This window comes from Anopheles merus, chromosome 3L (assembly GCF_017562075.2).
Source record: "Anopheles merus strain MAF chromosome 3L, AmerM5.1, whole genome shotgun sequence".
NCBI classification, from domain to species: Eukaryota; Metazoa; Arthropoda; class Insecta; order Diptera; family Culicidae; genus Anopheles; species Anopheles merus.
This window is the reverse complement of record NC_054085.1, coordinates 21,868,365-21,888,043: the sequence shown is the minus strand read 5'-3', so window position 1 is coordinate 21,888,043 and position 19,679 is coordinate 21,868,365. Positions and strand designations below refer to the sequence as shown.

Genomic DNA, 19,679 nt, shown 5'->3' with positions numbered 1-19,679 from the left:
CAAACGGGGAGGAAAAAGTGTTGCTTGTTTGTAGCAAACTGTTATGACACATAATTCTTATTGATTGAAATGCTACAAAAACATACAACTTCCAACACGTTTGCTTGATGTGTACCATTTTCAGTAATATTTAAATTGGCCTCCATTTTCAGAAACTACAGCCTGTGACGATGGTCGTGTGCGAATGTCGCTACCGAAAAAAAAAAAAAAACAAAGCTACACAATGCTAATGATCGGAGCAGCCTTTAGGCCTTGCCACAGAACAAAAACAACCGCTCGGTAGAAAGGGGCTATGCCCCAGCAACCTCAGCCTGCCGGGATCATCTCCGTGGACAGAATCTTTCGTCGCCTGTCGCCTGGCTTATCATACTTTGCCGCCACTACCGAACGGCCAGCGCATGAGTTGAAGGTTTGTTTTGTGTATCTGTGCTACCGGCCCAACCGGTAGCGTGTCTTTGAAACCGCACTAAAAGGCACCGTTGCTGTGCTCGTGTCGGAAAGTCTTGCCTCGACAGAGCAACAGAGTAGTGCCTTCGAGCGTAGTTCACTTCAACCAGCGTGCTGCACGCTGGAGCCGTGGGCCGCGTTCGTGACACTGAAAATTGGAGCAAACACTTGAAGGTTGATGGCCAATGGCCGAAGGCAAAAGCCATCCCAACGACCGGTGGGGTTGACTGCAAATTCCCGATTACACTTCGCACTTTGCGGCACATCGGCGTTTCGTCTTATCAACTGCTGCTTCCCTGTGCGCGATATGATTTGATTAAGCCAATTTGATACAATTCCATAAATTCGTTCAGCACACACGAGGTTGAGAGCACACAGCCACGCGCAGTGACCACATTGGAGCAAACCGAAGGAGTGCACCGAGTTCTAGTAACACAAAGAAAATTACGTATGTATTCAATGTCCGCCCACGGCTCATGACCGTGATGGTATGGGAGGTATGGCACAGCACCACGCGTCGCAAAGATCTGACAAGCTGGAGAAACCCCAACGCATCCCGAATAGGTAGCTCTCTAACTTCCAAAAACTGAAACAAACCCCTCCGTCACTTAGCCACTATGGCAGCGCTCGGTGCGAGACACTGTGCCGATCGACGTCACCGTTTATGTGCTGTGGTGCGGTTCTGCGGATCAGCGCCTGAACAAAATCAGCCAACGCGGTCGCGCAAGTAGGCGTGAATATCAACCGTACCAATCTACCTACCCGTACGGGTGGTGCCGGATGGATTCAATTAGTATTCCGTGCGGACGGTGCGGGCGGACTGGCAAACCGTGTGTGAGTGCGTGGCAGTTGTGGAGGTGTGCTGATGCTTGCCGAGAGCAGTGCAGAGCAGTGCCGGGGCACAAATCTGAACTTTTGAATCGGTGCGCTGTTGGCTGGGGTTTGGATTGATGCTGCTGCTGCGGTAATTATGGGCAAAGCTGTGGATGTGGGTTGCGATGGGGTAGATGTTTTGGGGGTGCTGTACGCTTAATTATTACCAATGAGTTCGATGCCACCCCGTGCTAGGGGCCGATAGGGTATTCGGACTATGTTTACACTACTCGTTCGAAATGCTAGATGATACTTAAAAGGTTGGCAGCCTCTGAGCCTTCAGATAGATCGTAGTCGGATCGTAGTTGAGTTGATTCAATGTAGCAATGTTCAATGTAAAAAACGGATCGTTCTGACCAAAAGTCTACCGACATTAAAGTATTAAAATGAGAGGTCGGTCACAGAGACGAGAGGAGACGATAAGGAACGTAAAGAGGAATGGAGTTGCTGAGCGAGGAAACGTTTGGAGACCGGTGATGAACTATGACTGCGCTTGCAAACGAGGACACGGGTGTTAAAAGTTGAATAATTTTTAAAATTAGTATACAGGGTTTCTCTAGCCAGCTCAACATCGGAAACGAACAATTCAATCCCGTAAAATACATTTCAACAATAAAACTGGAAACTCGAATGCTCTGTCATTGGTTGCTCGGTATACGCACGATATTCAGTTGAAAATGTTGAGAATGAAATGTTGGCTAGAGAAACACTGTAATGATCAATTATAATAAAACATAAATTTAAAGCTGAGCATTCTCTAGACCAGTGATCTCCATCCATTGGTCCGTGGCGTTAACAGAGGTAGTTCGCGAAACAATTGATTTGGTTATATATAAAAGCGTAAAAGCTTATCCATATTGTGCAGTTTTTCCCACAATGAAGATCATGTCTAGAATAAGATTTAGGAATATTTTTGATCATAAAACTTTGAAATAAGACTACAAACTGTAATCTCTCAATATATGTGGGCCACGGAAAATGCATTTTCAAAGCCAAATGGTTCATGATCCCAAAAAAGGTTGGAGAGCACTGTTATATACGCTGTGTATACAACTCTTTGCTTTTACATCTAGAAGAGAATAGTACCGGCAGGCTTTGCTTTGGAAATCGTTAAAAAAGGTGAAAAAAAACGATCATTTTCATGGGTACTGATGTCACTAGTCACTACGCTACGTCAGTTACGCCAGAGACGTAGTCGCCCGGAGTTAAAGTCGCCTAAACTCGAGACCGGAGTCGTCCGAAGTCGGAGCTGATTGAAGTCGGATTCAGAATCGCAGTCGCCTGGAACTGGATGGGGAGCCGACCCGTTCAATGGGCTTGATATCAGACATTTGTTTTGTTTTCCTCGTCCTTTGCTTTACTCTTACTATAGGGCGTCTTACGCATTGAAAACTTCGTACGACCCAGTGGAGACTCTAAAGAAGGCTCTAAGCACAAACAAAATAACTATTTTTTCCAAATCCCAAACCCCTTGAAGTGAGGGATTGATGTAGTTACTCCTTATGAGTAGGGTTACTACAACCGAAATTTATAGTCAACTTCCTGGCTTAACTTGGAGCGTATTTCCCTGTATCTGAGATTAAATATCTGATAAGATTACTCCACCAAGACTTGCTCAAGTAACGCATTCCCTAAGGTAGTGTTGCAATCTTATCAGCTGCAGGTCCTATTGCCCCTTTCATCGCTAGGCCCTACAAGCTATGCCTCAATTGAACAGTAGCACGCGACCCGTTCACCAAGCACCAACCCGTGGTAAGAATGATGCGTAAACTCTACACCATCTCCAAGATGATCCAGTACGAGCACACGTGGATCGTTGAACCGAGCGCATTCGAAGCACACTGTCCGCGTTGTGAGGTGCTGACCGGTGCTACCAAATGGGAACTCAACTGCTGTACGGCCGGTGTGCAAAGTGCAGGCGATTATGCGTATTGTAGCAAGTGTGACGATCCCTACGTGAAGCTCCTTTCCGACGAGAGTCAAGATGTGATTATTGCAGTGCATGAGGAAGGTATGGGTCGGAGAGTGTTCCTCGAAAGAGATACATACACGCTGGAGCCGGCTGATAAGCTTTCTTTGATGGTAAAAGGTTCGTGTAACGTTCTCCTATCCACTAACCGTGCGCGACTTACGAGGCGAAGGAAAATTGTGAGCTTTTTTAGCGTTTATGACAACATTTCCATGAACGGCGATGCATAGCAATCGACAGCGTTGTGAAGGACGTTTGTACCGGGCCTAATGTGTGACATTCCTCTTTTTGTGATAATTTCATCTTTTTCGATCGATTGCAATCGAGTTTTATGTTTGAAACAAACAAAAAAAAAGATTTAATCAGGTGATCTTTTCATTCTTCATTTTATTAATTATTGGCGTGTAAATTACAAACATCTTACAAATCGAAATATATTTATTGTATAAAATCCCTTATTCAAATGTAGTCGAATAACAGTCTTGGTTCGTTCTGTTATGTCTTGCTGTGTCTGTGTCTGTGTCTGTGTGTGTGTAAGAGTTTAGGTTTGTGTGTAAATCAGTGTAGATATTCATTGAGCAGCATATCATGGAATATTATTTGAGCACAACAACTCCGGAAAATCCCGTCGCTGGAAGCAATCCCTCAAGGGGACTTTGGAGCAATCAAACTTTTCGCTGTTAACCGTTGCATTCGACCAGCCATTATCAGAAGCGTTCGATTTTGAAGGCAGATTATAAGAGCAGATAAATATGACTTAACTAATCTTCGTAATTCGTTCTCTTTTAGCTCTACAATCTTATAAATTGCTCCCTGCCTATCTAACCTGTACAAACTGTAAATTGACTATTGTAATTTCTATTTCATGCATACTACAGTTAAGGCGTCGTGCGAAAAGCGCTCTAAACTTGAAATCCTCCGTCGTATTGTAGCTTCAAAGTGAAACGATCACACACGCCAATTGCAATAGGCCAACGTTGAGCTTCCGTGTTGCTGTATCAGTTTCTTCACTCATTAGATTAATGTCTTACACCTAAGAAATCGATTCGACACGACAAAACAGTGGAAAGAGCGCTTGAGAGAAGGCAATTACGTTGATTATGGGTTATGTTTTTAGTTTTTTTTTTCAATGATGTTGTTGCTGTTGTAGCATATCATTTTAATGTTTTTTGTTTGTTTGTTGTTGCTGTAACTATCCATGCAAAGTATAGTCTCTATATACACAGTACAGATGATATGTGAGCAAGAGGGCGCTATTCGACCGGGCATCGGACTGTCCTTCGTTGAGATTAATGTTTGAGCTTGATACACGGGTGGCTTTGTTTGCGGATGCGCCTAGGCCATCAGATCCTAGTCGAGCTTTTCGCTGTTCGGCATGCATAGGAACAGTTTGGAGCAGAATCGATTGAACGATTGCGACTTTTGGGTCAGCCAGCGCCACGGTTTCCCGATCGTGACGTAGTACACGGGAATGCCCAGCAGTATGACGAGCGTACCGATGCCGACCTCCATCGGCGACTCAAACACCGAGAAGATGACCAAAAATCCAGCCGTCAGTAAGAACACGATCGGAACGATCAGGGACACCTGTATGTGACGACGAAAAGCGAGAGTGTGGGTCATGTTAACTCGGAAGTTTAGAACGCCATGTAAAAGATCTTCCCATTACCTTGATGGGTCGGTGTGCATCGGGAGCCTTCTGCCGTAACCGTAACAGACCGGCAACGGAAATGAAGATGAACAAGATCTCCACGTAGCTGACGTAGTTGATGATCGCAAACACATCGCGAATGAACAGCAGCAGAAGCGTAAGGGCACACTGAAATGAAGAAGAAGAAATGAATTCAAAAAACTGCCCTGTAGAAGCGCAACACTCTCAGATGGCTTACCAAGAACAGCAATGAAGGTATCGGTGTCAGACAGTTAATGTTGATCAGTGAAAGTGCCGCCGGCAGATGTCCGTTTCGGGCGCCCACAAAGAACAGTCGCGACGAGGCAAAGATGGCACCGTTCAGCGAGCCGAAGGTAGAGCACGCCACGAACAGTGGCATCGTCCAGGCCATGAAGCTGAGCATTTTCTCCGCAAATGTAACCTAAAAATTGGGATGGTTCATATCTTAAGTGCAATCTCTCGGCGGTGCCACGCAAACTGCAGCAATCCTTACCGCGACGGCCTGCGAGGAAAGCATCTCGTCCGGCGGTAGCACCGCAAAGTAGGCGATGTTCGTGATGACATAGATGACAGTGACGACCGGCATGCTGATGCAGATGGCGCGGGGTAAGTTGCTGTAATGAGAAGAAGAGGGGGAAACAATGCAGCACATGCAGGTGTGACGCTTCGATAACAATCAGCAGAGGCAATAAGGGAACATACCGGTAGGGATCTTTCAGCTCCTCCGTGACAAAGTTGAGATAATTCCAGCCCGAGTACGAAAACAGCCCGTTGTAGAAAGCGACCGCAATGAAGCCGGGCTGTATCTTGGAGTTGGCGAACGGGGCCTCGAGCAGCTCCGTGTTGCCACTCATCAGATGCCACGCACCGGCACCGGTTATGACCAGCAGGGCCAACACCTTCATCCCCGTGAACGTCTCCGTCACCCGGGCGACCCATTTCACATTTCGACAGTTGATCGCGGTAAGAAGACCTACAGACCGGTCAAGAGATGGCAAAAAAAAAAAAGGAGAATAAAATTAAAAAAAAAAAAAAAAAACAAACAGGATGATGATAGCGCGAGTTGTAACAGCACTTACAGGTTATAACGGCGGCTAGCAAGCGCACCGACTCGTACGGCGGTTCGCAGGTGGGCCACAGCGGCTGCAGCAGATATTGGGCGAACGTGATCGCGGTAATGGCATTGCCGGCCGGGACGAGAATCAGCAGTGCCACCCAAAGGTACAGGAACGCTGGCAGCGGACCGAACGCTTCACCGATGTACGCGTAATCACCGCCCGACTTGGGAATCATGGTGCCTGGAATTGTGTTTTGCGAACAAAAAATAAATGTTGAAGAATGGGAAGTTTTGTTGAGCAAACCGGTTTTAGTAAATGCTGTATCAGGAATGAATCCCAAAAAAAAAAAAAAACTACTGAAGACGAATGGCAGGTAATTTGGAAAACCGAGCAGGGTGCAACGAACATAATTTATCCGTGCTTTATTGCGTTTTTTTGGTGGAGGAATTTAGCGAGGATCGAATTTTTATTTATGTCGTCCGTCTGGCGAATCTTCTTGGAAGATGCGTGTTGGCTCAGCACGTTATCGGAATTTTGTGCTATCATATTTAAATGTGAGGATCCTTTGCGATCTTCTTATTGTTATGGCTTTGTACTTGAAGGTCCGAGGTTATATTTAGTGTAGTGATCGTTTTAGCCTCTCTACGACTGATTAGTTTCCCCAGAAGCAGGAATATCGACCCAGCAAACGGGACTTAAACCTTATTGTTAGGACTCAAACTTTTAGATGTCTTTATTTCGGCTTTGGTTATACAACTAATCAAATTTCTAAGGATATCTTGTAACAGAAATTACCTAATTCAATCTAATTACCTGGTCATTGCAATGAAATTAAGTTCTTGAGCTACGCAACTAATGATTTACCATCGTAACTCGAATATCGCAGCTGTTGTAATATTTGATTCAATGCTGTGCGTCTGCTCCCATTGCCGCCAGGTAGTCGGCACCCGTCTTATGAAGCACGACAAAAGTAGCATGGACTGCAAAAACTCAGCGATAGACGCCGCGTAGCACAACAAATGTTCGTTGGAGGTTTATTAACAGGCAAAAATCAACTGTTCTTCAATACTTCAGCGATTTGAAGTATACTGCTCCAACGGCTCCAACTACGCCCACTGCTTAGTATAGGGCGCAGCGGAACAATCTATGACTCATTCGACCCCATTACTTCTATGAGCAGGGCATTTAACCAAGTGCACAAGCTCTTTGATTTTCATCAAACACTCATGCCATATAAAAAAAAAAAACATCTACAGTCCAGTCTATGATTAATTTTTGTAATCTAAGTGTTAAATTAAGCAAATTTATCAGGACTTTACTGTCCAATAAAAAAGAATAATAATGTGTTTTTGAGCAAATTGAGCAATTTTGAGCAAATTGAGTGATTTTAGTGTTTTTGTGTCAAATTGGAACAAATTACTTCACCAATATATGTAAAATTTAGCAAATCGCATATCTCCAATTATATATCCACTCAAAAATCAAAAGGATTACAAGTAACAAACTAGTATAGGTAGTAGCTAGTGAGATAGTATTGTTAGAGTAACGAAGTACTAGTCGTCGCAATCAAGTAATTAAAATTGATAACAGTAATTAGTTTCAATAGCATGTAACATACACTATGTACGTTTCTTCAACAGTTGCAAAACACTAAAACAAAACAGTCGTTGGGGGGAATTTTGGATTAAAAGAAATAAAGTGATAACAAAAGACAAATATTATTTGTTTCACAAACTTTTTTGTAACAAGTTAGAAATTTCTAAACAAGTTACCAAAGATTATTCCCATTTATTTAAGTGCTGCGTATCATCAAACCAAACAAAACAGGCTTCAGTCTGGTTCTACCTGACTTGTTTTCGTCAGCATGCACGTTTTCACTCTTATCAGTACGTTTATTCCACTACAGCTAGCCTCGCTCTGTACGCACGGACACGCCGGTTAGCTGCAGGTGTTGCAGCAGGTTCGTCGACATGCTCACATCAATTGATAACCGCTTGGAACAAAAACACAGGGTCACATCCGAACATACCCCGCAGTACAGCACGTCACTTACCCAGCTCGGCATAACACAGCGCACCGACCATACTCAGCACACCGGACAGTATCCACACGATGATGGCCACGCCGATCGAGCCGGAGTAGAGCAGCACACCCTTGGGCGAGACGAAGATGCCGGCACCGACGATCACGCCCACGATGATCGCCACTCCATCCATCAGGCCAAGCTCCTTCTTCATCTCGATGCCACCGCCGCCGCCAGCGTCGGGGCTTTCGGACGTGCCGGCCACCGCCTTGCCCTCATCACTTTCGCGCCGAAAGCCCTGCTGTACCGGCCGGTTGTCCACATCACCGACTTTGGCCATTTTTGTTTGACGCACTTTTCTTTTTCTCTTTCTCTGTTTTTTTTTGTTTGTTTGACGTTCACTTACACTATTCACACGATCACGCACACACTCACACACCCAGCACAATTGATAAGGAATGCCGGCGGTCGATATGTTGATAGCACGTTTCAAGATCGACCTGTAACACCAACCACTGGCACCGGACACGGGGCACTACATCCCAACCCGGGGACAAAAAAGGCTCACCATGCGGATTTTTGCGTCTTCAAAAAAAAAAGGCACCGTTGTGTAAGCTCGCACCGCCGGTCTCAGCGTTCAGTCTTATGGCAGCGAGAGTGTGTTTCGATCGAACGGCACCGGGTTTATGCTGCACGAAGGTAACCGCATGATGCACTGGTCTGGGGCTTGGGGCGATCGACTCGACCGGGGCACGAACACTTTGCTACTGCGTTTTTTTTTTTTTAATAATTTTCGGCGTCGTTCCCGAAACCGAAGCGTGCTGACGCAACAACAGTATCGACGTGCGCGGTCTGGCCTGTAACGAAAGCAAACAGCAAGAGGTAAACATGATAAGAACGTGGCGTGGCTGGCAATGCTCCGGCGGAGGCTGTGCGGCAGGCAGACGGTGGCGGAACTATACCCCAAGCTTGTAATGAAGTTGTCGGCAATTAATCGTTTTACAAAACTAAACTACACGGATGTTTGGCATCAAACGTTTTCCCCCTTTTTTCTGGGACTCGAAGATCGGCACCCCGAACACGACACTGAGCGTGATAGGCAGTGGGATTCGGGTCCGATCGGTTGGCACTGCTAAAAATGGTTGTCACCGAGAGCCAAAAAAAAGCGGGATTCGTAAGACGCGTTCTGTAACGGTGCTGGTAGGACGAGGATCGTCGTTTGTTTGCTTGTTTTACAACAATTTCTTTTCCCTCTGCTTGCGGTTTGTAAACGACGTGGAGAATAAACGGGCGAAGTAAACCACAACAGGAAGCGTTCTTAGTGTGTGGTGGATTTACTACCGCACCGGAGAGAGCGTGGTGCTGTTGGTGCTGTACTGTAACTGTGCGTTTGCTTGCAGTTTGTGCGCGAAGCCGTTATTTTATTTTATTTTTTGGCCGTGTCCAAATGTGAGTTACTGCCGCAACCGTTAACGGCTGCAATTGTAACGGAAGAAAGCGATGAAGCAAGCGAAATAATAAAAAACACACACAATGATAAGAAAGGAGGAAGAGTAATGACATATTTTTTTGATTTGTTTTAACCCTGAACATTGAAAGGTTTCTGTTTCGACTGGGATTGAGATCGGTTGAGCATATTTCAACTTGTATTCCCTATAACTGTATCACACACTTCAATTAATTAGTATTAGAAGAATCAGGTGTAAATCGTTGTAAATGCTATTAACAAATTTGTTTCTCGCATTCGTTACTTTTACACACATCATTCTAAAATTTTGTGCAACAAAAAGCTTTACAAACAAAAAATAAATTAAAAACCAATTAAGGGTATGACCCTGATTAAGTACTATGACCCAACAGCAAATCGATAGTGTTATCAGATTTTGGAACAAGGTTTACTTTTGCTTTTTGCTTTGCTCACCTTGCTAAGCACCTGAGAAGGTATGCAATTTGAAATTTATTCAACTTTCAATTTCTAATTCAAATAAAAAAAAAACTAGCAAATCTCTAAAACTTGAGAAGAGTCTTTTCGTTTCAATATATACAGTCCTAGATTAAAGATTTAAATAAAATTACTCACAATTCACTTGAACGCTGTAATTTTCTTTTTTTTGTGAAATAAGTTTTCCACATTTCTTTGGTTTTTAATGTTATAATTACTAGCAACACGACCTGAACGTTCATCCCGAATACGAAAATAACAGGTAAACTACTGGGATTTTGCCACGAGCAAATACACTGCGACCAGTCAAAATGACTAATAGTTACTAAATAAACAATTTCCAGTCGCTGGACTACGTTTTAATGATTTCTGAGTTGTCATAAACGTTAATTAATGGGCGTTTGATTGAATATTATTTACAGTATTATTAAGAATTTTATATTAGCTACATTGCCAGAATTGATTAACACAAAAATAGAATCATTAAACGAAACGGTCAGGACACTACTGTTCAACAATAAATTGTTTTTTTTTTTTAATTGCAGCCATTCAAAAGTGAGAGGTAGTTATAATGACATTGCATTTTTATGACAGTGGCGAACAATTGTATCGACCTCAAACAAGAAGAAGGCAGCTAGGCTTATTTTGAAAGATTTCTAGAGTTTGTATACTCATACAAATAATGGTAATGGGTATGAATGGGTATACAGGTGCCATGTATAGCGCCTTAAGCTATGCAATGCATACAATTTGGCAGCATAGAATGATTTTTTTTCTATTCCTTAACCAGACATAGGCACAAATCGTACTATTTCTAATTATCATTTCCGAAGTTTTCGCTAATCGCGAGAAACGACTGTCCGTATAGTTATGATAGGCACTGTAGTACTGTAGTAGCCCTAATTCAATCATAATTATTGATTTCTAGTTCAACCATGGTCTTACTTGGAATTTGGAGCTATCAAAATAGATTGAAAATAGTTTGTGTCTTCGTAAACATTACTTAATTTTGACGCACCCGATATCATTGAAGATGTAGCCAGTGCTGCAAATATTTTGAGCATCACGAGATGATCACCAACGAAAACAATGAACACATCCGTGGCAGCTTGATGTTCATTGCTGATACTCATTAAAAGTGCGTCATGGCATGCCGAACGCGACAGGCGAATGTTTGACTCAAACCCGATACTGTGACTGACAAACTGATCTTAACGCAAGCATTATCATGACTTTTTCTGGCTGTGAACAGTGCTGCCAAATGCCCATGTTTCAGTCGCCAACACTCATGACTGCTACGAAGTTCAAGTCAGGTAACGTACATTACTGTGATGGCCTGGGGTGAGAGTGGACCAATCACATGCTTAGTGACGTTTCTGTCGCGTCAAACAGAACGTGAAAATCTGCTCATTTGGTTTCTTGGAACCACTCGCAAGCACCGCATGTCTCTCATGACCATCGTGATGATCACCGACAGAAAATGCTGAGACCAAGTGACTGACCGAGAGTTGTTGGCACAAAATATCATCAAGCATGTGATGTGATGGTGACGCTGACATGATTTTGTTTCAACCAGAATTTGTGATGACTATGTCAGTGACATATTGAAGAACTGATCACAGCAAAAAAGTCATAACCATACGTTGGCACCTCTGATTGTCAATATTGAGTACGTGACGCTGACATGGATTTTGTTTCGGTCAGAATTTTGTATGACATTGACAGTGACATTTTGCAGCACTGGATGACGCCATGACGCCATTAAGCCGGTCTCATGGTACAGTCGTCAACTCGTACGACTTAACAACATGCCCGTCATGGGTTCAAGCCCAAATAGACCGTGCCGCCATACGTAGGACTGACTATCCTGCTATGGGGGGAAATCAATAAGTCACTGAAAGCCAACCTCACAAGTGGGTTGGCAGGCCTTGACCGGCATCGGTTGTTGAGCCAAACAAGAAGAAGAGAAGGATGACGCCATGTAATCCTAAACGGACTATTGAATGTAGCTGATAGCAGATATCCAACGACTAAATAAAAGTCTGGAAATCATTATCGAGATGTGCTACCTCTACCCAGTAAGGTCTATTTGGAATAATTCCAAAAATATCCCAAACATACCCTTTTTAATCATTATCATACATCATACATCAAATTCCTTATCAGAACCACCAAAACCCTTTGCCCAGCGCCACGAATCCTTGCGCAGCCCATGTCGCATCGATATGCCACGTTGTCCTTGCTGTTCTTGCCTAGCCCTTCTCCATTAGCGTTCATGCTCTAGCGACTGTGTGCCTGTTCATCAGTGCGATAGTTTATCCCCCGTCCTCTCCTGCCGCGTCACACACCCTCGGAATCGCCGACCTTTTGGCGGGGCTCTGCGGTGCGCACAATGTGAAGAAATCAACAAAACCAAACAAACGCCATCCATTAAGCCAGATAATTCAATCAAAATCACATCCACTTGCCGCCGAGCTGGTGTCGGGCTACCATAAATCATCCCAAGCTTCTCGTATGTGCGTGTGTGTGTGTGTGCGGACGTACCGCCGCCACCGCGCACCGTTTCGACCGATTCCTCCACCAAGCAAATCTCGAACTGTTCCTTCACCCGCACAAAGTAGTCCCACAGGTAGAAGTTGCGGCCGAACAGGCGGGACGAGCGGAACCCGCACAGGAACGCCTGCTCGTCTTCGATAGTTATAACGTCTTCGGGTGAAGAAGCACAACAGGCGCAAAGTGTATTTTGCACGCCGGGGAAGAAATAGAGCTGAGAATCGTCTTTCTTTTCTTTTTTTTTTTGGCTGTGTCTGCTACCACTAAGCATGTTCTAAGTGTATGGGACTATGCTGTACAGCATGCAATGCGCAGTTCCCGGAGCACCATCACAAAACCTGCGTCTCCGATCTGTGGCACCTCCGACAAGGATTGAGCAAATAGAATCCCTGGGAGCACACTAAAAAAGTACAATGCGGTGGGCACACACAAAAAAAGGTTGTCTTTGAGTGGCGAATTCCAGCGAATGGCAGTTGCGTTCAATCGCTGCCACTACTACAATGTCCCCGGCAATCGCTGTTGTGTACCGCTCAACACCACTTCAGTCCATTAGTGAGCGCAAATAAGAGCTGATTAGTGAGCCGCTAGAACAGAGATGTCAAACTAGTGGCCCGCGACCGCTTGAGCCAACATTTATTTGTAGAAGCATTTCTGTGACAAATATGTGATGGTCAATTTTTTTTTAAAGAATCAATTTTAGCCTTAATCTCTCTCTCTCAACCAAAATCACTCAACCAACAGGAATCTAAAACGCAAGCTCTTAGATTTGGCGGAATATTTGTTTTGGGAAAGATCGAAGTCCTCTATAGGTATCAATGAAGCTTAGAACATTTTACTTCTGCAAAATGTTTAGAAAACAGATGAAATCAGATGTCAGCACAAACTCGTATTACTTTTGATAGGCTGTTACAAACGATCACAAGCTTTCCATGATGCATCCTACCAAGATCAATGTGATTAGAAGGAAAAAAACAGGTGGGCATATGGCTCTGTTTTTGATGGCCATAATGAATTAGGAATTAGCAGGACGGGTATAACGGTTACGAAGGACTTGTATGACCCCTCCCCGACAGTTAAATGAAGATTTGCCCTGGACTGGACTGGACAGAACGAACCGATCTGTAATAATTTATGGAGCTTGGGCAGCATCAAATGTAAGAATTCACTGTTTTTAACGTAGGGGAAGGTAGGTAAAGACGAACACTTCTCATAAATGCATCAAAATGGTAATTTCCGAAAAAAATCAACAATGCAGCATCCTATCTTAAAGTTAAACAACACATTTGGAAACATTTTTGGCATAATATATGCAAAATGGTTAAATCCACGAATAAAACAAATTTTTAATCGTGCGCACCCCTGTGGATCTAAAACTGGTGAAAAAGCGAGAAAGAAAGCAAGTAAAAATACAAAGTTTCCCACAATTTATTGGTCAATTCCCATAATTTTTTGGTGGGTTCCCATAGATTTTTGGTTCGTTCCCATAATTATTGGTATTTTCCAATTGGATATCTATACAATTGGACCAAACATTTCTGGGAAACGGCCAAAATATTGTGGGAACCCACCAAAAATTGTTGGGAACCAACCAATTAATCGAGGAAAACCCTTTATGGTTTTCTGGTGGTTTAAATATCCTGTAGGGAAAGATGGACACCGAATTTATTAATTTATTAAACTTCTTATATCAATTGATGACGAATATATTTCTTCAAATATCTTAAATAAGGGTATTCCGAAGCTATAAACCAATCAGCAACTAGAGAAAGTATTGAAATAAGCGAGAAATGCAACACCGGTCAAAATAGTAGCCATTCGTTATGCTATTACTCGCTCGGCGCTGACGAGGCGCTTCACGAAATCCAATACCTTGTCACGACTTGGACAACTTTAAGCAATAAAAAGATGAAGCATTGCATACGACATAGTTCAGGAATAGATGAGAAATTCTATGGGATTACAAATATCAAATGTTGAATTTTGAGTTGGTGAGAAAATGGATTAAACTATTAACAAATCCCTCAAAAAATACTGTGGCCGTGGACTTTTCGCGAAGTAATTTCCTAAAAGGAAGTTCTAGACTGTTGTTCTGTAAGCCGGAGCAACGTCAGCTGTAAGTGCGCGATGGTTCAATAATGCTTTAGATGCTGCATTCTACGATATAGTAGAAGCGGTGCTTACAATTCTTAAAACCTCGGCTGAATGAATCGTCGTTGCAATAGGCCAAGAATTGGTTTATACCTTGGTTTATTGGTTACGTACCAGGATGTGGAAAGCGATAGAATTTGTTATAATACTGTAAAACTCTTCACTTTCCAACGTTTTCTACAGGTGTCCATCTTACCCTTCATAGTGTCCATCTTTCCCATATCAGGTGTCCGTCTTACCCAAACATTTCCAAAACCGCACGAAAAAAATCAAGTTTATCATTCTTGAAAAGAACGCAAAAATCGACCATGAAACGTAAAAGTTACAACACATTTTCTGATAAAACATGAGTGTAAGATAATGTATGCACATTTTCTTGGTCGTTGCGCTTATATGTATATCCCTAGATTTTTACCATTTCCCTTAACGTGTCCGTCTTTACCTACCTTCCCCTACGCGTAAACGCTGTTCACAATTAATACCAGCTCAAAAATATTGATCATCAAAATGACACCAATATCAAGGTAAAATTTACTATTCTGTATTGGATAAACTAACAGTAGTTAGTCATGAGTCAGAGCTTTGCGTACTTATCTTGTGAGTTTGCACAAAACTTTGGAAATGTATGAAATATCAAAAGTCTATGGCTGATTGAAAATAATCTGATACATTTTGTACTTTATTTTACATTACAGTTTTAACTAATGCAACTTAATTGTTATCCCAAAAAATAATCGAAAGAACTGATTTTTACTATTTTCTACTACTATTACTATTTTCAGCAGCATTTTGGCCCGCAATGGTCAAACGAGTTTGACAACGCTGCGCTAGAAGGTAGCGGTTTGCTGTGCGCTTGCCGTCCGGGACGGATTTAGATGCTTCGGCGGAGAAATTACGCTCAATTACTGGCTGGTTGGTGTATTTGAAGGGCTTTTTTTTGTTAAAGACTATTTACAGCAAAGCGCTTTCAAACATAATTAAAACACAGCAGCGAGAAACAGTAACCAACGCCAACACGCTGCGTGCCGATTTTAAAAAGGTCTGCAAAGTAATCCAGGCCATTGGGTCGTTGTTGCGAAATGTTAAAAAAAAACCACGCGAAGTAAAAGAACACACAAAAAGTGCTTTCAATGCAAGTTTGAGCAGCAGTTTTCTCCAATTGCACAACAGCAACATTGGGCACATGAATCACCGCTCCAAAGCCAGCGGGGGAAAATCGATCAGAATTAAAGGGTTCTAGCAGCTAGGGACACACACACACACCGAACAAGTACACTGCATCGATTGCAGTTCGTCTGGGTTGGCCACCCTCCCCCTCATAACTGGCCCGGTTTAACGACACACACGCACACATTAATGAAACTCCTCCAAGAACGTTCACTTCACATGTTTTCGAACAAACAAATGCTTTGTGCTTCTCTGTGGATTCTTCCATCCTTGCCTTGTTGACACAGCTCAGCAAAGATGTTGGCACGCGGATGGGGAACACTTAATGACTTCACCGGAGCCGTCTTGTATCGGACTACTAGTTGAATCAGCATCATAAACCTAAATCATATTATTAATTGCACACCGAGCTGAAAGCGTTTCTCTGCGCCATTCACCTTGCAAGACGCGCTTTTTCCCAACTTTCCCAACCGTTTGCGCGCAACGGGAGGGCGCGGGAAGGAAATTAGGTTTCGCACACGGGGCCACGTGAGTTTGCAGGAAGCAACTGCAACTCCAACCAGTGTACGGCCGGTGCGTTTATCGATTCCCCCAAGCGCCAGCTGACAGCCGGCAAGAAACGGGGCTGATGCTCCACGTGTACAGCGAGTACGCGCCGCCGATGTTCACGTTTTCTCACGCAACTTTACCTACTGCTGCACGCGGCCCGCCCGACCGAAAAGGGTGGATGCCCCCTCCCACGCTTCCTCCCGTTTCTGTCGGTATCCGGTGCGCGGCTCTAGTCGTTTTCTGCTGGCCCTACTCTACCTTCGACCGAAAAATGTCGTTCACACCAAAACACCGATTTTGATTAACACATTCACTAACGCACGGCAAGCATAAATGAACCGGAACGAGAAAGCGGTGGAGAAGTAACAAAAACAACAACAAAAAACGCACAGCAAAACACTCAACAAACGTTCCACGGCGACGGAAGCGGCTTCAGAATGGCAGCTACAGCGGCAGGCCCCGACCGACCGTTTCGCATTCTAAACACGGTGCGCGCTAGCTGCACAGCCCCGTGCACACGTCGTTCTAGGTCGAAATAAAATGGTAAAGAAAAAAAGTATATATACCAAGCGGGACCCCCGCGCGCATCGACGAACGCACGAGTTTTGAAACCGAAGCGCGAATGAAAACGCACACGCGGCCCTCGTGGCTCCATGCGCGCCGCTACGTCGACAACAGCAAGAGAGAGGCAGAGAGGGAGAACGAGAGAGAACGAGAAGGCAAAAAAAACCCAACCCCGAACACGATGCTGATTTCGGAGAACATGCATGTATACGCACGCACCAACACACTGAAAGAGTCAGAACATAATGCTATGCAATGATTTTATGCTCGCTGCCTCTCTTGTTCGCCAGTATTGGTGCAAGGGAAGGGGCGCACACATGGCAGCACATGGCACTACTACTACCGGCAGCGGAAGCGGAACAACGCGCGGAACGGTGTGCGCAATAGCGTGCCGAGGGGCACCCTGCACGGGGCGCGCGTGAGCAGGACGGCTCGATTTGCAACAGCGCAACAGATACACGACCGGCGGCATGCGCTCGCGGGGAATTGTGCAGCATAATTTACGGGGCAAACAGTCGGTGTATGAAAACCCTCCTCTCCCCCCCCTTTTAGGGTTATGTTTATCGATAGCCGTTGGTGTGCAATTTGCTGGCGTGTAATTTTGGGGTGTAATTTTGTATCCTTTTCTGCTGTAGTTTGCATACATTTTAGGTACAACATTACATTATCTGATGTGTTGATTTGTCCTGTATGATTATTTGGGGGTTGTTTTTTTAAGTGACTGCTGCAACGGCTATTTTTTACTGGTCGATGACAACATAAGCATGCAAAATTACGTCAGAAAGAGATACAAATAGCTTAAGAAAATTTGCAATTTTGTGTAGATTTTAACCTTTATGTTCAATATTTTCAATTAAGGGCGAAAACAATGTCTTCAAAACCTCTTTTTACATAACAGAAAAGCATAAAAATTCAACCGCCCTTTTAAATCAATCCTCCGACACACATCCGACAGCCGTTTGCACAGCCCCAACTGCTTCGTCAGTGTGGCCAGATTATTTTGGCGGTTTTCGGTAAGACCACCTCAATTTTATGAGTAGTTTTCTTGTAGGTTTTAAACTTGAAATTCAGTTTAAAAAATTTGTTGCTTGTGGAGGAGTGAGGTGAAGGGGTACAAATGTGCAAAACGAAAGTTCTATCTTACGAGAAAATACATCCTTTATCTATTTCAATGGCATGGATTAGCTTTGGGTCAGTGATCATACTAATGCCCCAAGTGCCACAAATCCACTAAACGACCACTAAACGGCTTCTAAACGACTCAAGTTCTCTACCTAAACGGAATATAGAAAGACTTCGTTTAGCAGACGCCAAACGACTCATGCATTCTAAAAATAGCAAAAAAGCTGGTGGCGCTATCTGTTGGTGGGATACCCCAACCAGTTGAGCTTCATCGCTTGGAGGAGAGCTTTCTCATTTCCTCTGTACTGTTGTATGGTTTCGCATTGAAGTTATGCATCGCTAGAACTAGAACGGCGATACGATTGTTTAAATACTAAACTCCAACGGAAACCACCAGCACTGAAGCAAGTGAGATTTGAGCAATGGTCATTGGTGTTGATACCCACTTATCTAACCACACGACCATTTATATAGATTTTTGCTCAGAAAGTTAGAAGGCTATATAGGTCATAATAAAATGCAACTTGTCGAAATACATTGCAAGAAAAGGATAGCAATATAATGATGAGTTGTAATACGCCATCTATTGATCAAACCAATGAAGCTGTGGAGCTTTCATTTTTTTTCTATGGATATTCAATTTTCCAGTCGTTTAAGCTTAATCTGTGGCGCTTGGGGCAGGCCTTTCTGAAATCTCAAAAGGATTGAGATGTTAATTTTCTTCTCAGCGGTGGCGAGTTTTTTTTTCTCGGGGCTCCAAACAGCCACTAAGGGCCGTGACAGAGCTTCCCAAAGTGCCACAAATTCACTGAACAACCACTAAACGGATTCTTAACGACTCAAACTCTCAACCTAAACGGAATGTAGAAAGACTTCGCAAACGACTCATACATTATAAAAATAGCAAAAAGCTGGTGGCACCATCTGTTGGTGGGATGCCCAACCAGTGGAGCTTCCACGCTTGGAGGGCATTCTCATTCCCTCTGTACAAACCAATTGAGCAAACCAATGAAGCTATGGTGCTTTTGTATTTTTTTTTATGGATATTTGATTTTCCAGTTGTTTAAGCACCGACAAACCGACGTGACACTTCGAACAAAATGAGCTTCAAAAGTTGTCTCCTTATTTCAAATGAAAATACGTTAAACACTAGCGCCATCTCTATAATGATTCGCTTACTACACTGACACAGAGAGGAAACTGCTAAACCCCCTTTTTGTTTTTCTTTGCAAATTCCATTGCGTATTGTTTTATGTACTTCTCACATCTTTTGCATTGATTTAGAAACTTATAAAATGATTTTCCTGGGTGTTTTTTCCAATAATTCTTACAAAATCTTGCCTCACACTTCCTTCGCCATTTGTATATAGAAAAGTTGTTTACATCGAAGCAGCAGTGAACAGAGCTTACTTTGACAGAAGTGTTCGCCTCACTGGCAAATGACAGTACTTTCGTGTGGGACACTTTTGTAACGCCAGTGTCACGTCGTTTGTCGGTGGTTTAAGCTTACTATGTGGTTGTTGTGGACAGACCGCTGCCTCATCCTGAGGGCTCACTGTTGACAGCAGGGCTGTCATCCTGTGACGTCCTCA

At 43.6% G+C, this 19,679-nt stretch overlaps 1 protein-coding gene across 2 annotated transcripts; it reads right to left on the bottom strand.

Moving 5' to 3' along the window:
* Nucleotides 1–4,144: 4,144 nt before the first annotated feature.
* LOC121599480 (Y+L amino acid transporter 2-like) lies at nt 4,145–16,935 on the bottom strand. 2 transcript variants are annotated; one of them, XM_041927315.1, is made up of 8 exons: nt 16,660–16,935; nt 8,073–8,899; nt 6,041–6,259; nt 5,664–5,934; nt 5,455–5,575; nt 5,179–5,382; nt 4,959–5,108; nt 4,145–4,876 (listed from the first exon to the last, which is right to left on the bottom strand). In XM_041927315.1, exons 2-8 carry the CDS (start codon nt 8,380–8,382, stop codon nt 4,640–4,642), a joined length of 1,512 nt encoding a protein of 503 aa, XP_041783249.1. In that variant the 5' UTR covers nt 8,383–8,899; nt 16,660–16,935; the 3' UTR covers nt 4,145–4,639. The 2 variants fall into 2 exon arrangements, with proteins under 2 accessions (XP_041783249.1, XP_041783248.1); XM_041927314.1 differs by having other exon boundaries at nt 16,792–16,935.
* Nucleotides 16,936–19,679: the final 2,744 nt, after the last annotated feature.

Bases quoted from the DNA above. Each gene is read 5' to 3' on its own strand.
- LOC121599480 (XM_041927315.1), bottom strand. From the start codon at position 8,382: ATGGCCAAAGTCGGTGATGTGGACAACCGGCCGGTACAGCAGGGCTTT. The intron at 6,260-8,072 runs GTAAGTGACGTG...ACACAATTCCAG, and splicing joins GCTGTGTTATGCCGAGCTGG to GCACCATGATTCCCAAGTCG. The intron at 5,109-5,178 runs GTAAGCCATCTG...TCTTCATTTCAG, and splicing joins TACCTTCATTGCTGTTCTTG to TGTGCCCTTACGCTTCTGCT.